The sequence below is a fragment of the Aureobasidium melanogenum genome (assembly GCF_000721775.1).
Source record: "Aureobasidium melanogenum CBS 110374 unplaced genomic scaffold scaffold_14, whole genome shotgun sequence".
Classification (NCBI taxonomy): Eukaryota; Fungi; Ascomycota; class Dothideomycetes; order Dothideales; family Saccotheciaceae; genus Aureobasidium; species Aureobasidium melanogenum.
The window spans coordinates 303,288-322,475 of record NW_024470066.1 but is presented as its reverse complement, the minus strand read 5'-3'; the positions used below and the strand labels follow the sequence as shown (position 1 = coordinate 322,475).

At 49.5% G+C, this 19,188-nt stretch overlaps 9 protein-coding genes across 9 annotated transcripts; 5 read left to right on the top strand and 4 right to left on the bottom strand.

Moving 5' to 3' along the window:
• Nucleotides 1–291: 291 nt before the first annotated feature.
• On the top strand, nt 292–1,390 carry M437DRAFT_85583 (NAD(P)-binding protein; the record flags this gene model as incomplete). The annotated part of the gene is made up of 2 exons (XM_041028307.1): nt 292–479; nt 532–1,390. The coding sequence occupies 2 exons, from the start codon at nt 292–294 to the stop codon at nt 1,388–1,390; spliced, it is 1,047 nt and encodes a 348-aa protein (XP_040878649.1).
• A 3,932-nt stretch (nt 1,391–5,322) lies between these two features.
• On the top strand, nt 5,323–6,093 carry M437DRAFT_9108 (uncharacterized protein; the record flags this gene model as incomplete). The annotated part of the gene is made up of 1 exon (XM_041029066.1): nt 5,323–6,093. A coding segment is annotated over one exon (771 nt), but the record flags the coding sequence as incomplete, so codon positions are not given.
• A 164-nt stretch (nt 6,094–6,257) lies between these two features.
• M437DRAFT_51151 (uncharacterized protein) lies at nt 6,258–6,920 on the bottom strand (the record flags this gene model as incomplete). The annotated part of the gene is made up of 1 exon (XM_041022137.1): nt 6,258–6,920. One exon carries the CDS (start codon nt 6,918–6,920, stop codon nt 6,258–6,260), a length of 663 nt encoding a protein of 220 aa, XP_040878647.1.
• A 931-nt stretch (nt 6,921–7,851) lies between these two features.
• On the bottom strand, nt 7,852–9,692 carry M437DRAFT_76295 (6-phosphofructo-2-kinase/fructose-2,6-bisphosphatase-like protein; the record flags this gene model as incomplete). The annotated part of the gene is made up of 4 exons (XM_041026598.1): nt 7,852–8,082; nt 8,138–8,314; nt 8,368–9,544; nt 9,679–9,692. 4 exons carry the CDS (start codon nt 9,690–9,692, stop codon nt 7,852–7,854), a joined length of 1,599 nt encoding a protein of 532 aa, XP_040878646.1.
• A 573-nt stretch (nt 9,693–10,265) lies between these two features.
• Nucleotides 10,266–11,499, top strand: M437DRAFT_51152 (translocase of outer mitochondrial membrane complex, subunit TOM41; the record flags this gene model as incomplete). The annotated part of the gene is made up of 3 exons (XM_041022138.1): nt 10,266–10,634; nt 10,687–11,337; nt 11,392–11,499. 3 exons carry the CDS (start codon nt 10,266–10,268, stop codon nt 11,497–11,499), a joined length of 1,128 nt encoding a protein of 375 aa, XP_040878645.1.
• Nucleotides 11,500–12,661: 1,162 nt separating this feature from the next.
• M437DRAFT_51442 (uncharacterized protein) lies at nt 12,662–12,928 on the top strand (the record flags this gene model as incomplete). Its single annotated transcript, XM_041022181.1, has 1 exon — nt 12,662–12,928. The coding sequence occupies one exon, from the start codon at nt 12,662–12,664 to the stop codon at nt 12,926–12,928; it is 267 nt and encodes an 88-aa protein (XP_040878644.1).
• Nucleotides 12,929–13,789: 861 nt separating this feature from the next.
• M437DRAFT_67082 (uncharacterized protein) lies at nt 13,790–14,281 on the top strand (the record flags this gene model as incomplete). Its single annotated transcript, XM_041024882.1, has 2 exons — nt 13,790–13,892; nt 14,019–14,281. 2 exons carry the CDS (start codon nt 13,790–13,792, stop codon nt 14,279–14,281), a joined length of 366 nt encoding a protein of 121 aa, XP_040878643.1.
• Nucleotides 14,282–15,037: 756 nt separating this feature from the next.
• M437DRAFT_67081 (uncharacterized protein) lies at nt 15,038–15,468 on the bottom strand (the record flags this gene model as incomplete). Its single annotated transcript, XM_041024881.1, has 2 exons — nt 15,038–15,305; nt 15,362–15,468. 2 exons carry the CDS (start codon nt 15,466–15,468, stop codon nt 15,038–15,040), a joined length of 375 nt encoding a protein of 124 aa, XP_040878642.1.
• A 1,571-nt stretch (nt 15,469–17,039) lies between these two features.
• On the bottom strand, nt 17,040–17,913 carry M437DRAFT_85576 (thioredoxin-like protein; the record flags this gene model as incomplete). Its single annotated transcript, XM_041028306.1, has 2 exons — nt 17,040–17,055; nt 17,117–17,913. 2 exons carry the CDS (start codon nt 17,911–17,913, stop codon nt 17,040–17,042), a joined length of 813 nt encoding a protein of 270 aa, XP_040878641.1.
• Nucleotides 17,914–19,188: the final 1,275 nt, after the last annotated feature.

Here is a 19,188-nt window from a genome sequence, read left to right as displayed (position 1 = left end):
TCTGGTTGAGTGGCCTACCTTCCATAAGCGTCGCAATCCATGCAAATATCTGGAGATGTCTTACCAAAACAGCTTCAAGACTCTTGCGTTTCATGATGAGATGGAGCCGTGCAGACGTTCGTGGTCGAGCTTAGTCCCACTGGCCTAACGTTCGTATGCCGCATTACAAACCATCATGGTACCCTGGAGATCTTATATAATCACCCATGCCCCACAACCACCACCTTGAGTTTGAGCACCCATCTTTCATTCTCTTCCTCAATTGACATTTCTCCGATACTCACAATCACAATGTCTGCCCCCAAGTCTAGCCGCGCATGGATCCTGTCCAACCCTCCCACCGACATGCCTGATGACAGCACCTTCAAGCTTGTCGAGCAGGACCTGAACGAGCTCAAGGATGGTGAGGTTTTGGTCAAGACCACTTACCTCTCCAACGACCCAGCTCAGCGTGGTTGGATCCAGAAGGGTGTCATTGCGTGAGTACAAGCAATAGAAAGGACAACCAAGAGCCTTAACTAATGGGAATAGTGAGCGCATGTACTTCCCTCCCGTCGAGCTCAATGCACCCATGTCCTCCTTCGGTATCGCCACAGTCATCGAGTCCAAGGCCGCCGACTTCCCCAAGGGCTCGCTCGTCAACTGCCTGACCAACTGGCGCGAATACGCTGTCATTGACACCACCCTCGGTGCTCCCTACGTCAGCAAGGTCGAGGCCATCCCTGGTATCAAGGAGACCCACTTCCTCGGCGCCCTCGGTCTGACCGGTGTCACTGCCTACCACGGTCTCGAGAACGTCAACACCACCAAGGACGACGTTGTCGTTGTCTCTGGTGCTGCCGGTGCCACTGGCAGCATGGTCGTCCAGATCGCCAAGAAGATTATTGGCTGCAAGCGCGTCATTGGTATCGCCGGCACTGCAGACAAGTGCAAGTGGGTTGAGAGCCTGGGCGCCGATGTCTGCATCAACTACAAGGATGCCGACTTCAAGGAGCAACTGATCAAGCACACCGAAGGCTACGTTGATGTCTACTTCGATAACGTTGGTGGTGAGATCCTCGATTTGATGTTCACCCGCGTCAAGCGATTCGGTCGCATTTCCGTCTGTGGTTCGATCTCAGAGTACAACGACAGCAACCCCCGTGGCTTCAAAAACTGGTTCGAGGTCATTGCCAACCGTCTCACCATCAAGGGCTTGATCGTCCTTGACGCCGGTGCTCGTTGGCCTGAGATGATCAAGGAGCTCTGTGATGCTGCTGTCTCCGGCAAGATCCAAGTCGGCGATGCCAACGAGACCATCGTTCCCACTGCCTTTGAAGATATCCCCAAGACTTGGCTCAGACTGTTCTCTGGTGCCAACACTGGCAAGCTTGTCACCCACATCGTCTAAGCGTGTACACTCGTTATGAAACGAACAAAAGCATTTGCAGGAGTTGGATCATTCTTTCCTTTATCTCATCATGACTTTTACCAAGATACCACAAAATCTATATCACAATAATCACAAACATATTTCACAACTCACTTCTAATGTTACTCTATACTTTCAGCGCACATACAACGAGAGAGTCAAGGTTGCTGTTCGTGTACCTTTCCTGACCAGCAAGAGCACGAAATCACGAAGACACAGTCGATGATGCACCGAGATCAAATGCTGACGACAACATATACACACATCTCACATTCACGTACATCAAAAGTCGAAACATTGTGAAAGCAGCAATTTTTCTTTGTTTTGTTTTGTGAGTTTCTGAGAATCAGAAACAAAAAGACCTTCTGACCTTCCTCTCTTCACAAGTCACATCAGTAAAACAAACACTGGTAGCTAATCAGCGCCCATCTACTCTGGTAACCAAAAAGATCCTCAAGTCATAGCTACAAAGGTCTTGACTATCTACCAAGCAACAGCAAATCGATGATCATAAAAAGTCCATCACCTGATCCTGTGAACCTTCCTCTGAGACATACCAAATAAGAATCACGAAAGATGGGAGTAACGAAAGAACAGACGAGCTTGCCCAAGGTCACGTCTGATTCCTCACACTCCATGTCTTTCTCATATAGTAAGGTTGGGAAACCGTTGATGACAACGGAGAAAACCCATCAAACTATTGTCAAGCCCTGAATTTGTCAGTGTCGTCTGCTGCGTTGACGCACTACCCTGGTCATTTGCCAAATGTTGCTACTGATAGTCGGATGATGCCAACACCAAGACTGGTTGTCAACTCTTGCCCTTTGAGAGATGGGAAGCGACGAGTGTTGGTTGGTGTTCATACTTTTGGTGGTTCTTGTTCATGTCGTTCTGGTTGAGTGGTTTGGTCTTCGCCTTCTGCTGATTTGGCGGTCAAAGGTGGTTCGAAGCCACCTTTGCTGGTGGGCGCGACTCTGTGTTGTTCGTCTTTCAACATGGTGCAGCCCATCAGACGCACATACACTGCAGACTGTGCAACCTCTTCGGTCCTGTCCGTCAAAACAGTTGATTGACCAGGTGCAGCGAGTTCTGTCAGTGATGGCGTTAGTCACCGGTAAACCGGTGTGTGCACGTCGCATATGTGGCATCAACTGTTAGGGTGGAAAGGTCCCATTGACAGGCGCTTCACATATGGCGTTTCTTGCGGTACGAGGTGCTGCAAACTGAATGACTCTGTGTTATGGCTCGTCAAGTCCAAGACATGGTTCAACAGTGTGTCGGTCACTCTCGCGGTCTGGTTCTGGTGTTACGCTGAAACGTAACTCATCGACACTGCTGGAGCGACTCTATGTCATGGGTGATCAGGCCATGACATTGGTGCAGCAGACTGACAATGTCGATGGTGCTTCCGCAGAAGCTGGGTGGTTGATGATATGGTTTGGTTGGGTTGGCCGACTTGTCGTTTCGGTGATAAGGTTGAGTTGGTTGGCTAGTCATGCTTGAAAGTCTGGTCTTGATGATTGACTGAAGTGTGACGAGGCTTGGTGTGCCGAGGCTTTGACGCTGTGGCGGGATTTGGAGTCTATGGAATGGGAGGGCTTTGGTGAAAAAGAGCTGCGATGGTGAAGTCTGTACAACACAAAGGCTGTCGCGTTAAGGCGGATTGATATGGCCCACGCTGGTTTCGGCTTCTCTTCAAAGTTCTCATGGCGAAATCGGGACAGCATGAAGACTGTCGCGTTAAGGCATTCGATGGTACCCACGCTGGTGTCTGTTTCTCTTCATGAGTGTTAGGCTCGTGATTCGTGGAAGAAGTGGTTGCTCCAGATTGTGTTTTGGTTGCTCGATCTTGTAGTCTGAGTGACGGTGACTTGTGGGTGTGGTGATGAGGTCGCCTTGGTAGTGATGACGAAAGAGATCAGAGATTGAGAGAGAGGTAAAAGATGGGAGACGACAAGGTGCCTTTTTTCTTTTTTTTTCTTTTTTTGGCCGATTCTTTTTTCGGTTGGTAATCGATTTTGTTTTCGATTTTGTTTTGGTTGCGATTCTTCTTTCGCTCGAGTGGATGAATGACGAGTGAATGACTTGGAAAGCCATTTGGGTTGACGTGGTAACGCGGATGCTTGTGATGGCTGTTGACGTCTGGCAGCAAAGAGCTGGCTTGTGTTCTGGACGAATGGCTGCAGTGGCAGCGATGTTCCTGTTCCGATGGAAGAAGAACGAGAAGATGAAGAAGCAGAAGCGAAGACCTGTAGCTTGGTAGCTAAAAGACTTCAATCATGGTCGTGGTACCTGAAGCGTATGATGTGTTGTAGACAACAGCATGATAGGCGAAGTAGGTTGTTGATGACAGATGATGAAGTTGATGTGGCTCCATGAAGGAGGCTTGGTGTTGTGGCTCTATAGAAGAGGCTTGGTGTTCATGATGGTCATGAATGTTGGGTACTGATAGACAGTACTGATGAAGAAGACATGTGAAGGGAGGAAGTATGAACACCAAAGTCTTGGTGGGAGTTGGATGAAAAAGAAATGGTTCAGGAGGATGGAGAGGTCTTTTTTATATCGACTCGAGGGCCATCATCCTTACTAATTCTTACTAATCGGCTGCCTAGAGGCAAATTCCACCTCCTTCTGCTGGTGAGCAAGTATTCGTGTGTTCGTAGGCAGCAGTCGCAGCACTGTATGTGTTTCGCTAGCTTTCCACGTAAACTAACTCATCGGGAGAAACAAATCTGCGGCGGGTTCGCTATTCTGCAGCGAGTATTGGACGAAAAGAGTCTGCACACTAGGCAGCAGCGAGTCTGCCTTGATGGTTGTCATAGTGTGCCTCGAATGAGTTCATATGATGGTTTCGATGGAACGCTGGAGAATGCCCGACAGGAATCGTTTGCGGATGGCTACTGAGCTGCAACAGGTCAACACATGGGTCCCGGCAGGACACCATAGTCAGTCAAGAAGATAACGTATTGTAGTATTATCGGTTGGCTTTTTGATATTTGTATCTTGCTGTAGCTCTTTGGGAGCTATGCTTGTCGAGAAGTCCTCGAGGCTATATTGTCATTTAAATGTAGCTGTTACTGCATCTTCACCTGCTCCTTACTGATGATTGATCAGGTCAAAGTATTTGAAAACATTCATGAGTCCATGTCGCGGTGGATGAGAAGTCTGTTCTTGGTTTGCATCACGAGGTTTTCCGGAAGTGGATGGTGTCCATTGTTGCGCTCACCGGCTTGCGCACCTTACGAAAGATGTCGATGGCTGCGGAATGATCTTGCCTTTTTGTGGGAACTGCATAATAATGCGGTCGTTGGAGATTCGGGGGCAAAATAGAGGCTGTCCTGTATTAAAATATGCCACAGTCCAGTGCCCAGGAAGTTTGTGATCCAAATCTGCAGTAGAAGTATGTCTATGATGTGGGTGGTCGATTCTTGGCTAGCATCACTTGAATGGCCGTCAATCCTGGTAGATTTTCTCGAGTAGTATTTTCTAATGGATACATATGGCAATGGCGAGGGTCGTTGGATGTTCGGTCGATCCTCTCTCTTCTGGAAACATGCAAAGGAGCAGATGGAGAAGGTGCAGCCGAGGCATGATTAACCTCGGTATGTACGAGCAGGCCGCGTCCTCTCGGCCAGCAGTTTTGTATAACGATGCGAGCTACTTCCGTACCGAGGAGAATAAAAAACAACAGTGTAGGTCGACTGTTATTGTATCCTTGACCTCCCCACACCTCGACCCTTGAAATCGATTTGCGCCGCGTTCCAGTAGCACCAGCTATCGCAAGATAGCAATATCTCGATACCCCCCGAAACGCAAGAGCTCTCTCTGCAGCAAAACAGACCCACAACATGACTTCCGACGTATCCAAGACGAATCTCAACAACCTTGCGCGTTTGATTGCAAGCAGAACCGACTCCCTCCTCAGCCGCCTCATCCGTGTCCTGTCGACACCAGCAGGAAGAGACAAGACACTCTGCACCTTCCAATACCTCCTCATCGTCGTCTATACCCAACTCTCACGTCTTCAAGGCCTGAGATACCGTCGCTTCCTCCTCTCCATCAGCCAAAAGCTCGGTGCCGTCCTACTGCCTGGAGAAACAGTCGTTGCGACATTGTCACCACCCGAGGACAAGCTCACCCATGTCATCCAAGGCAGCAAGGCTCTCTCAGAGTTGATCAGCGACTTCAGATGCTTCGCCCGTGTCGTCGAGTCGCTGGATCTGTATACCTGGGCCAAGGGCACGTGGAACAGCCCTCCTGAGGACAGTGTTGTCAAGGCTGCTGTTTGGGGTCAGATCTGGACAATCACCGCATACCAGTGGTACGAGAATGTGGCTTATCTGGCCTCAAAGGGTGTACTGCGCGGTGAGAGGTTCAACACACAGCAGCAGAACAAGTGGTGGGTGTGGAGTTCGCGTTACTGGATGGCCTACATTGCACTAGAAGCTGTGCGACTCGCTCGTGTCTGGCAGCTCAAGCCAGCAGTTGCATCCTCTGCTGCCGAAAAAGACGCGCAAACCCTGGAAGCTGAAGCTTTGTGGAAGAGACAGATGACTGTCAACATGGCATGGGCACCCGTTTCCTACCACTACAGCTTGGAGTCTGGTGCTTTGAGCAAAGACTGGCTGGGTGTCCTCGGCCTGATTGCTGGTGGCACTGGTTTCCGCAACTTGTGGCGCCAGGCTGGTGCAGCATAGATATGTTGATGAACGATATGACGGCCCAAGAATAGATTATGGTGTTAACACTTGATATATCGCGTTGCGTAGGAATCCAAAATGTTGTTATTTGAAGATCTGCTCATGATCATTACCCGATTGATCCGTATGAAGACGCGTGTGGTCTGTTAAACATCCTCTTTCTCCAATAGAGGCCTCTTCTCATCAACCCTCGAGACTTCCTCACTCTGGCAGCCTCGATATAAGCTGTCCCAGCAGAATCCGACCAACGCCACAAGTCCAGCTCCAGGTGTAACTCCCGCCATAGCCCAGAAAACTAGTTGCTCTGGAGCACTCAGGTCGAAGACACCCGCCTCAAGTCCATACTTGACAACCACTGAAGCACCGAGCATACCTCCCAACGCCACTCTTGCAATGCACAGCGCGCGATCATCTCGCCTCAAGCACAACAGAGTGCCATAGCAGTGCAAGCATCCAACAAGCGAAAAGAAGCCCATAGGGAAGAGAACGATACCATCGTACAGGTAGCGACACAGCATGGCCGGCGTCACTCTGTCAGAGACGGGGATGTCGATGTTGAGATAGTACCAAGATATCGTAACCAGCATGTTGAGGACGAGACAGAAGAGAAGAGTTACAGGCCCAGGCTTCTCGAAGTTGAGGAATGATTGTGTCTTGGTGTCTTCATCTTGTTCTTCAGACTCATGCCGTGAGATTGGTGAAGTGGAGGTGTTGATGATACCCATAGCAGCTGTGTATCCCTCTCCAACCGTTGGTGTCTTCAACGGTTCTTCACCGTTAGGTAGAGTGATAGTCTTTTCAACGTCCATCTGTTCAGTGGATAACGAGGTTGGGGGACCGTTGTAAAGAGAATCCGGAGAGAAGAAAAGAAAGAGCCCCAGCTACTTAGATATGCCAGCAGCTTCTCGGGGGTATGTTATCTGAGTTTCTTCGTGAAATGCTATCGTGGATGCAGAATGAGGATAGCTTGGCCGGAATTGCGTGATGAGCAAGCGTGGATTGCGTGCTGTGTTGAATTTGAAGACGCGGATTGGTCGCGAGGAGAAGGTCACCGTGGAAGGGCGGATCGAACAAAGATCAGAGAAAAAGGTTCACGGTGAGCACAAACCTAATATGTATACCTACAGGAAGACAGAAGGATCCTACCTATTTCTTGTGCCCGGACTAGCCGGAGTCAATAGTCTTGCGGGAGGAGCAAAGTCACAGCTGACTTAGCTGAGAAGGTCCGGCTGCGACGGTCCTTCGGTCGGTGCGTGATTCAATTCCAAGCCACCAGAGGACTAATTATTGGATTAAGCTCAATCGAGGCATCGTTCTTCCTTCGAAATGGTATGCGATCATTTCCAAGTGGATTCAAGAGCCTCAGATACGAGAGGCAGCCAAGAGGTGAAAGCTCGTCAAGCGAAAGTCGTCGGGTGCAGGGAAAGGTTTGTCGTGTGCTTTGACGATTCTGTGGAGGATCGAGGCCCTCACTCATCACCGAAGCGAGGCACGGTGCGCGTTCTACATCTAGAGCTGATAGATGGGTTTACTAACAACGAGGCTTGCTATTTGACCGCCAGTACGTATACTATAACAATTACTCGGGACCCGACTCTCGATCCCTTGGCCTTCGGTCCTTCAAGTTTGGTATATATCGGCTGCCAAAGCGCGCCTGAAGAAGCAGGTCGCTAAGAAACAAGTATATGAACATGAAACAAACACTCAACAATGCCACTGAACGATTCGGTCGTTCTGCATTCATTTGCTGGGATGAATGTTTACCGTAGGTAGCGGCTTTGCTCCATCCTCTTCCTCCCTCGTCTCAGGTGTGCCTGTGCCTCGAGGTGTGCCAATGCCAGAGAAGGGAGTGATCGCACCTGATGGGGGCACAGGAAGCTTCAAGTCTTCTGGGCTGTCAGGTACAATCTGAGCTGGTACACCAGAGACATGAATACGCCTAGCCTCATTGTTGTAGGATGCGGGAACGATCTAGTGTAAAGAATGTCAGCAAGCCTAAATCAAATGACATCGGGTGAAAACATACCTCGATAATCTCATCGCGAGGGAATTGCAGCTTCGGGATGTCGCGTGCACCACAAGCCATCAGGTAGCCGTAAAGCACTCTCAACACACTTTCATGGGCGACAATCAAAAGATCGTTTTGCTCGCGCTCCAACTCCAGGATGATGGGTTCCAAACGAACGGCCAGATCGTGGTAAGACTACGACTTGTCAGTTTGTGTTTACAGCCCTCATGGGTTCATTTTGTGCTTACCTCAGCACGAGGGTAGCGATGGTGGTACGGGTCAAGCTCATGCTTGCGCACTTCCTCAGGGTATTGTTCTCGGATCTTGTCTTCGGACATTTTCTCGCACACGCCAGGGTTCAGCTGACTCATCTGAGAGCGTTGCTTTACACAGTATCCCAGGCTCTCAAGATAGTGAGAAGTCTCGACTGTGCGTCGTCTGGTGGATGTCCAGATGGTCAAGGATTTTAAAGGAGCATCAGGACCACCTCTTTCGATAAGTTGCCTGCGCTCTTCCTCTCGGTGTTTGATGAGAGCGTCGCTCATCTTCTGGGAGTATGTAACACCATCCTCAGAGAGTGAAGCGTCAGCTTTGTAAGAGTCCTCGTCTCTTGTCGTTCCCGCTCTGGCAAAGTAAACAGATCGGTGCTTGGTGTGGAGATTGAGAAGATAGAAGACGATGCGCTGAGAGAGGTAGTTGAAGGCACAGTTATTCACAATCACACGTTCTCCAGCGTTGATCATTTTCACGTAATGTAGCTCGGCCTCTTCCATGGACTCAAAATGAGGAATGCGGGCGTTGATTCTGGCCAGGTAGTCTTTGACGGCATCCTTGTCGGACCAACCTTGGTAGTCGGGAGATGAGATCTTGACGCTGCGGACGTTCTCTTCGATAATCTTCTCGTCTGTGCAATGTGACTCGATGAAGAGGGTCTGCACGTTATGCTTAGAGAACTCTTTGGCAAGAGAAATGCGACCAGCAGCAGAAGGATTTACTGCGTCATAGATGGCAATCTGACCATTCTCGTGCTCAAGGAAGTTGTAAATGTCCTCTCTACATTTTCGGAGGATCTTTTGGCGAAGCAGCACGGATGAAGGAGAAGCGTTGATGAAGAAGTAGTCATCAGGAACTTCTTTACCCGGACCCATTGTCGCTCTTCTGTAGTCACCAAGATGAAAAATACGAGTCTTTACACCAAGCCATCGTAGATATCTGGCCAGAGCAACCGAGGTATGGGTCTTGCCACGAGCGGGCAGTCCAACTGTAGCAATGACTATCCTACCGGAATGGAAAAGACGGCCAGACTCGGTGCTGTAAAGTTGAGCAGGAGCCATGCTCTCCTTCTCAGGCAAGTCATGGATAGCATCAACGAAAGTGCTTGACCTGCGTTTCCAATTCGGCGAACTAGCCATGACATCGGCAGTGCTAACCCGAAGTCTTGCCTTAGTAAATGTACAATTTGAAGCATGATTGTGAGATACTACGAAAGGGTGTACTACAGCCATATCTGCAATCGACCAAGGGGGAAATGGAACGAGAAAGAAACAAAAGAGACGTACAGAAGAGTATCCATGGCTAAAAAGAAGGGCAACTAATTGCCGGCAAAATTGAAAACGCGGTGTATGGTTAATTCGGCAATCGTTTCTACCAAAGTAATGGGCGAGAACAGGTGAGCGATGAGACAAGCAGCTGATCTTGGCAGTATGCGAGGAGTGGTGATCCGCACAATCGGAAAAGGCGATGTTTAGAGCAGAGCAAGCAGAGCAGAAAGCGGACGGCCGCAGCTGAAGCCGAACAGAGAAGAGGCTGCCGAGTGTCAAGAAAGATATCGAGCTATTTGGTGGTGTAGATAACAGCGAGAGGCTGAAGTGGTTGAGACTCGGAGGTCATCGGTCCAATCACGCCGCTCGGCCTACATTTTTGGCATCGACGTCGGTCGCGCAGAAGCAGACACAGACACGAGCAGCGTCAACCAGGCCATCATCACGCACCATTCTTTGAAAGAATTGTCGCGCCGCTATCCACATCTAAGCCGTGTCAGAGTCGACTCGTTGCTTAGGACCTCACCACAGACCCGTCTGCACCGCCGTACCTCGCCGGTGCCCCAAGACTCGCCCACTCGCCCTCAGCAGCAAAAGTCTACATCATGACGTCGCTCCCCATCACTACCACTCCCTACCCTCCCGTGGCTCCTGCTGCTCCTGTCGCCGAGAAGCAGTCTGGCGCTCTGGCTGCCGTCTCCAACAATGCTCTGGTTTCGGCGCTGAAGGACACATACTCGGCTTTCCAGGCACGAAGAGAGGCTCTGGGCCTTACCAACCCAGGCACTGTCGAGAACGTTGCAAAGGAGGTTCAGCGCGATGTCTTCCTCAACAACCTGTCCTTCTCTGGTCTGCGCGCCGACCTCACAAAGGCTTTCAGCGTTTCGCCGCTGTTCCAGGTCTCGCACGCTTTCTCCCAGGGCTCTCAGCAAATACCTCCTTACGCTTTCCTTGCCCTCTACGGCACCAACAAGGTACATACGTCTTCTGCCAACCCTTAGAACCTCCAGATGCTAACACGCCCAGGTTTTCTGCCAAGGTAACCTTGACAGCGACCTTTCCCTCTCCGCTCGCTTCAACTACCGATGGACTCCTCGTTGGGTCACAAAGACCACTACTCAGATCCAGGCTGCCTCCATGGCCGGTCCTGGAGGTGCCCAGTTCTCCCTCGAGAACGACTACGTTGGCGACGACTTTACTGCTCAGATCAAGGCTATGAACCCTTCTGTCCTCGATGGTCCCCTTACTGGTATCTTCATTGGTAGCTACCTTCAGAGCATCACTCCTAGACTTGCCCTCGGTCTCGAGGCTGTCTACCAGAGACCTGCTGCCCAGATGGGTCCCGAGGCCATGATCAGCTATGCTGCTAAGTACAAGGGCGAGGACTGGATCGCCAGCGCTCAGCTCATGCCTTCCGGTGGTGTTCAGGGTTCTTACTGGAGAAGACTCTCTGCTCAGCTCGAGACTGGTGTCGACCTCAACTTGCAATTTGCTGGCAACCCCATGATGGGCGGTATGAGAAAGGAGGGTGTCGCCACTCTTGGTGCCAAGTACGACTTCAGAGCCAGCAGTTTCAGAGCCCAGGTCGACACTGCTGGTAAGCTCGGTGTCTTGCTCGAGAAGAGAATCGTTCCCATGGTCCAGATTACCTTTGCTGGTGAGCTCGACCACGTCAAGGTAAGCATCACCCTCTCACCTCCAGACTCTACAGAACACTGACATTCCCCATAGAACGCCGCCAAGGTCGGTCTTGCCGTCTCCATCGAGGCTGCCGAGGAGGAGGTCATGGCCCAACAAGAGAGCGCCATGGCTGCCGGCCCCGTCACCCCTCCCTTCTAGACATCTCGCAGTGTAACCTCCCCTACTCTGCCGTGTACATTATAAAATTTGATCGTTTCTCCTCATATTGTTGTTGATAGCTGGCCTTTATTTCCTGGGTTGTATGGGAAAGCAGATGATGTTTGTCTGTTCTGGCATGGAGATGCCGCTCAATCTTGCATGGTTGTGGTCTACGAAGAAAAGAGGAAAAGAAAGGCTCTTGGACCGGACATGAAAAAGGAGGAGTCATGATCAAATATACACTCCCTGTATTCTATGCTCATTTGCAATTGGCATCTTTGTGCAACCTCTGTGTTGACAACGTTTCCTCTATCATGCTTCCACTCGTGTTCCGAAATTGCGTCTCGGTTTACAGCGGCATAGAGGCGATTGAATGCTCTTTCACATATGGCGGCACGGTAACATAACTTTTGCATGGCAAAGTATCAAGAGTGACATTCCCCTATGACCTGTCATCTCGATCCCGTCTGCAAGCCCAGGCAACTGTTCACTGGTCAAACGCCTTCGCAAAGCCGCTGCTTCAGCCAAATACGGTGAAGACAACTCAGACCCCACTACTTCCATCACTGTGATGAAAAGCTCCACCTACCCATGAGGTCCAGCCTCTTCACATGCGCGATAAACAAGAAGCTCAGACGTCTGTGTCTTGTTACAGAGCTTTGCGAGGCTGAGAGCCTCACAAATCTGACGTCACTTTGACGTTCACCCCGCTTGAGCACCAAAGGGCAAGGCAGCAGCCACCAAGCGGCCAGCTCGACTAACTGCAAACCCCTCACCTCGGCTTGAAGCCCCACGTCGATTCACTGATCGGAGATCCAGGTGAAAGGAGGCGTACGCAAGTAGTGTCAGGTGGCTCCTACCAAGTGAGGTAACAAGGAAGTAGCGTAGTGTGGCTGAAGGAAACACAACGTAAATCGTCACCCGTAGAAGTGCTTGGATACGATTGGACCAAGGTGGATAGGGAAAGAGCCTTCGCAGCGTGCGAGTGAGAGCTGTCCTCACTGAGAAGGCGCGTACGTCATGGCAAACAGAGCTCATCTCACCACTACTTAAGAAGCTCCCATTACACTCTTACTCCAACCTTTCTTCTTCCATCAACAACTCATCAAACAAACACATCTTCTCTTCCAAACCAAACCACAAACCACCAACCACATTCAAAATGTCTGCTCCCAACGCCAACAAGCCTAACGAGGGTATCGTCGGTCAGATCGGCAACTCTCTCAACAACGCCGCCCAGTACGTCTCCGAGACTGTCCAGGGTACCTCCGCCACTGCCTCCAAGGAGGCCAACAAGGAGCAAGCCAAGGGCAACACCGCCGACGACTCCATCTCCGGCCGTGTCTCTGGTGCCATGGGCGCCGCTTCTGACAAGATGGACGAGAAGAAGCACGAGACCTCTGCTGAGGCCAACAAGCGCTCCATCTAAGCGTCTTCAACCTCACCAACCTTCACATCGATCAAGTCAATTGATGACTTTCGACACGACGGCATGACACGACAATATCTCTAGCTCCCCTTTCTCGGGGTTGAGCTCAAGTTCTTTGCACGAGGGTTTCACTTCACACCTGCGATGGAAAGCAATCAAAGCTTTGATTCAATGGTTTTTCTGATGTATCAATTATACCCCGAATGATAATATCCCTCAAACATCACTTCTTTTCCGCTCTGTTGTAACTGTGACTGTGACTGTTGTTTCCTGTTTGATTAACTGTTCATTGTTTTGACCGTGACTTCTTTGCTCTCCAATATTGTTCATCTCACTTCTGTCAAGCTTGCTCAAGCTTGATGTTGTTGCCCCACTCTGCCCCTCCGTCAGATTGTTGCGGCTGACAGCCAACCGCACGGATCGGATCCTCGATATCTAGCTCAACGTCCAACAGAGCCGCAGAAATCAATTGTCCAACTTGCGCGATATCAGTAAAATTCATGCCACGGGAATATCACCCATCAGACTTTCATACAAATGCCATCGTAGGCACAGATTCGCAGATCAACCCCAGCCGTGCCGTACACAACATGAGCGACATGCTCAAAAAGATTGATCGACGGAAGATCAACAACCCAATTGCGGCAAACGCACAAGAAGAAGGTCGACCTCACCTCCCGGATCGTCCATGACGAAGACAGTACCATGAATTCAAATTGTCCGTATAACAAAAGAGGGTTGAAGCCCCTTCTATATTTCTCAACTCACATATTGTCTCTCTCCGAAACATATTAATCTGTGCTTCTACGTGCTAAGAACGACCTTTTTCCTGACGAATACTGATTGAAGACGACAAATACCATGCACTTCATCAAGACTATTGCTGCAGCTTTTGCTCTGGCAGTGACTGTATCAGCAGTGCCGCTACAGAAGAAAGACGGTGCAGCAGTCGGCGACCCAAACAGTGTGTTTTCTCCTTTCCCTGACTCTGTACATCTCTAGCCTACTCGCCACGTTACCCATTCCACACTCGATCTTCTTTCAAGCCAAGAAAATGCAAACTAACAAGTCTTTAAAAAAGACATAGTAGACGACCTCCTCACAAACGTCAAAGGAGGAATCCAAGGCTTCGAAGACTTCCTAGACATCCCTAGCGGCGACGGTGCCAGTGCAAAAGCCAAGCGTGCTGAAGATATCCCAGATGCTGCCAGTGAGTTTCTCATCCAAAACAAACCGTTCTATGAAAGGACGCTGCTCATACAAAGACCAGACCCAGTAGTTGATTTGGCAACAAATGTTGAAGGTGGCATCGAGGGATTCGCTGATTTCCTTGGTGCTGGAAGCGATGAATGAGTAGAGTCACAAAACAGTCTTGCTTTTGATGGTCGCAGTGGTGTAGATGTGTAATGACTATTTCATGTATATACTTGGGGTCAGGAATTTGACATTTGATAAACAAATCGCTTGTTGGACACAAGAAGATGATGAGATCTGATATATCTTATGGCCAAGAAAAGCTGATATGGGTGCCACCCTGGCTCACAATAATTGTACTTTCGAGCCACACAGTGTCGCAGACACAATGTCGTCTCCAGACTGGCAAACGTATATGGAACGAAAGTGTACAAATGATATAGGTCGAGTGTCTTGCCATGGATGTACATGTCACTTAGCACAGCACACTCTGAGAGTTGTTGACACGAGGTCTCCTTTGGATTTATTCCAACGTGGATGGTGTTTCACAATACGCCCCAAATCAAAGCGTGATATACACGTCCGAGAAGCACTCTTCCGAGCATGTAAAAAAACACGAAGCACAGAAAGGTTGTTATGTTGAAAAATTGTCATAAGAAACAAATATGTATAAACCCCCATTATAAAATGAACCAAACCAAATGAACAAGCACACCAAGAAGACAGGAGTCTAGAATGTCTTCCAGTGGCCTCACCCCAATCCAAACAAATCTAGATTAGGTACAGAAGTAGAAAATGATGTCCTTTTAACTTGAAAAAGATACGAAAATGTCCTGGGGCGTAAAAGAGTGTTGTGGTGTGTCGTGTCGTGTATCATGTTTTTGTGAAATGTTGCTTGATTGTTCAAGAACATTCTTACAGGAGAACGACGGCGGCACCGAGGGCAGCAAGACCGTAGCCAGCGGCAACGTGGTTGGCAGCACCAGTGTACACAGCGGGCTTGGTGGCGCTGGCAGTTCCGTTCTTGGCAGCGCTGGAGGCCATGGAAGTAGCCATGGGCTTGACCAATGTGCAGGGGCAATCGGTAACAGTGATGGTGGTGGCCGAGGAGATGGTGTAGGCCTTGCTGTTGATGGTGGTCACGTATGCTCCAGAGGTGGCAGCAGGGCAAACGGTGGTGTATCTGTAGAGAAAGAGGTCAGATACAAGTCTTCTGTCGCTTTTCAAGGATGTACATACGCAGTGACAACCTCAGTGGTGTACACAGTTCCGTTTGCGGGAGCAGTGCCGTTGATGTAGGCAGCAGAGGCCGAGGCGGCAAGGGCGAGGACACCGAAGGACTTCATTTTGAAAGATTTTGGTTTGGTTGGTTGGTTAAAGAGAGAGAAGCGAGTGTAGAAGAGTTGGAAACGACTGTGGTTGTTGGATGATAGAGAAGTGAGACAATGGTACAAAGGAAGGCTGTTTATATATCCAGATGTCTTGCACTTGGGCAATACAGGATTTGGGTCATCGGCAAGGAATGCTGCCCGGAATAGCAGTGCGTGGACGAGGAAATGAGATGGCTTCCGTTTGTGATAATAACAAACGATCGTTCAGCCGGTGGTTCCTTCAACGGTCACTCGTTTCCATGCTGAGTATGGAAAAGCTTTACTGAGTCGTTGAACTTTTGGAAATTGTGAGGCTGGGTGTAGGTTCTCTTCCAAAGGACCTGATGTCAACTCACGCTGATGCTGGTGGCATTTTGATCGCAGCTCTTGTCGCAAGACATGAGGGTTTGCTTGCATTTGCGAGGAGTTGCAGTACCGAGTAGTGTGATAGACGATAGATAACCAGTCATTCTCGTTCACTCACCTTGAGATAGCCACGCAAAGCGATTGCAGAGTCTCAACGGCCGAAGTAGAGAGATTGCCCGACACCGGCAAGCAGTCTGGCATCACGAGCAACCGCTGCAGGGCCATATTTGTTAGGGCCTACACTGTGCTTCTCCTGGAAGTCCGAGACGCAAGGAGTCGGTCAGAGTGTTCGAGAAGGCGTCGAACGTTCCTCGGAAGAACCCCTTGGGGATTGGGGGACGTTGAGGGTTGAAGTTCGGGTATTGTCTTCCTACCCGATTAGGCCTCAAAACAAACAAAACCGGTCAGGGTAGTCGCAATTCATGGCATGTGAAGCCGCACGACTGACTTTGACTGCTGTTGGCAATTTGAGCATACGGAGTAAAGGTTTGATTGAATATTGAACGCATGAGTCTCCTGTGATTTAGGTTGGCTTACATGGAAATTCAGGAGTACTCTGCCCTATGCTATTCTACACGAACACTTGTATAAGAGGTCGTCCTATCCTCTAGAATCTGTTTCCTTGCTCGAATCATGTTCTTGTCGATACTGTCACGTTACGCTAGTGTTTTGTCTATGTGACAATGTTGATCCCATCGTCACTTCCAGGATACCTCCAATACTCCCAGCCTCCCAATTATTTCCACGTTTGAAGTTTACTTGTCGTACTCGTATGTCGTCACCCCAGGGACCCATGAATAGGACATCAACACCTTCAACCTCGACGAATGGATCTCTCCACAACGGGTCCAGAAACCCTCCGACGAATTGACGAAGAAGCTCTGAATTCATGTTCATCAACTCGACAAGAACAATATCAATTGTGGAATGAGCTGAGCGAGACATGTGGTGGGTATCCAGTCTAAGCTGCGTAACAAACATATGTACAGTCCTTGAACTCAAGGCGCATAACGAGAACAAGGGGCGGTTATTTACAGAAATGCCCACAAAGCGCCAGAATCCATGCGAAAGAAAAGTGATATCTATCTTGATCGTACTCCGTGACAAGCCCTGTGGCTATAAACTGTAGTGTATTCTGTGGTTGACTATTCGTCGTTTATCGAGCTCAGTGCTTTGTGATATTAGAGGATTTGGTGTCTGTTAGAAAGAGATGTCAGTCTGGATTGGAACGACGAAAATGGAAGGGAACAAAACATACTTTTGGAACAGGTTCTCGAGAGTGATGGCACTAAGATCGGCATCATCAGGAATCTCATCGACAACAGGAACAAGGCCTGCAAATTTGTCGCCTCCGCGATATGCCAAAACAGCAGGCACACCGGCAGGCTCCATCTCAGCATCGAGATAGTGCATCTTGACGAAGCGCGTTGTCTTGTGCTTGCGTGCCAGTTGGCGCATGCAATCCTCGACCATGTAGCTGACTTCTGATGAATCGTCGTAGATGAAGACGACCACGACAGTATTTGAAGGGCTGCGGTCCACGGCATCCAGGTAGCCCTCACCATCAACCGACACAAGACCGCCGTAGGTCGCACGACTGCGAGGCTGGCCAATACTGTTGCTTGCCTGGCGTCCGTTCGCAGACAGCTGATTCAATCTCTTCTGCCTCCATTCGGCCATGAACTCGTCTTCGCTCTCAATATCACTTCCACTCTGACTGCCCTTGCTTCTGGCGTCCAGACTCAACTGTGCGACATTCGGTGTGTATGCGTAGTTTTGTGTGCTTGCTTTTGGCGATGAATTGCGTTCCCTTCGTGCGGCTTCGAAGGCTTGCGCATCGGCGATGACACCCTTGGGTCCAGTGTTTGAATATGATTTGTTTCGTGGAACATGGTCTCGTGAGGGCAGGTTGGGTAGAGCTGAAGGTTGATCGTCGAAATCAGACAAGAGGTCGTCATTTTCTGAAGGGATGGATTCGTTGTCGTCCTCTGGGTGGTGGGTTCTGCGTGACTTATCGCGGAAAAGCTCGTTGTATTCGTCTTGTGCTGTAGTCATGATTGCGTGTGTGTGGGTGGACTTGTCTGTTGTATCTGTTGCGAAAGCGACTGCTCAAGTGTTTGTCGTGTTGCTCGTGATGATTGATGGTGGACCGTGCTGGACAAGGGTCTATCAAGGGTCTTTCGTAGATTGAGGCTTGTGATTATGAGTGTATGTGTTCAACAAGCAGATGAACAGAGTTTAGTTCAGAGGAACAAGAGTTTGGCAGGATGGTTTGGTCAGGAAAAGCATCCATCGAGCAGAAGATATACTCCTGATGATGCAAAGGCGTTTGGAATTTCAGGGGCAGCTGCTGCATACACAGAACATGTCAAAGACTCAGGATCTTCTCGAATCACGCTCAGACAAGGCCTTCTGAGCACACTTTTTGTGATCACAAAGCCACTGTTCTGTCAAGACCACTGGCCCGATTCCTCCAATTAGCACTTCTTTGCTGGCCTATGACGGATAAGAGCGGACCGAGCACCTCGACTTCAAACCAGCACGGTCCCACATCTGAGCTAGAAGCATGTGAAACAGCCACTTTTGGCCGCTTCTAACCCAAAGTCCTTGCTAATTTGTGGCATGTGCCCTTCCACAGGCTAGCACATCGTTCTCCTCAAACATGGTCTCGAAAGTTTCGCATCATTCGAGTTTCAACCTGCCCAAGTTTCACGCCTTGAAGACCGTCTCGGTCCAGCTATGAAAATGCACAAGACCTTAAGAAAGTGCTATTCAGAGAGACACCATTTGATCATAAGATGTCTTGGTCATAGCCTTCCTGCGATTCTCACAACATGCTGTATTGACTCAAAGACAGGTGAAGAGGAAAATTATTCTTTGGTATCTGCTCGGAGAAAAAGGAAAGAAGTACACTGCAAAGAATGCATGAGTAGATAAACCTCACGCCGTGCATGCCTCGCAAACGTCGAAATAACCGCTATAGAACAACAAAAGAGAATAGACAATGAGGAACGTGGGGAGATGTGCTTGATTGAAAGGAAAACGATGAAGGGGCAGAGAATCCATTACAGCACTTTTTCTCCTTTGTAGCTCCATGCGCAGCAGCTCTCTGCCTCTAACCCAAAGCCCGACATGAAAGAGAAATTGACGACCAGGGGGATCTGCTATGGGTAAGACGCCAGAAAAAGACAGAGTACTGCGAGATGAAAGGAATTAAACATCAGATAACCATTCCGACCCAGGCAAAGGCTTGCTGCCGCGCTCATTTGAGTACACAAGGCCTCCATTATGAAAACTTGTACGATCCAGGAAGAAGGAAAGAAGAAGGGA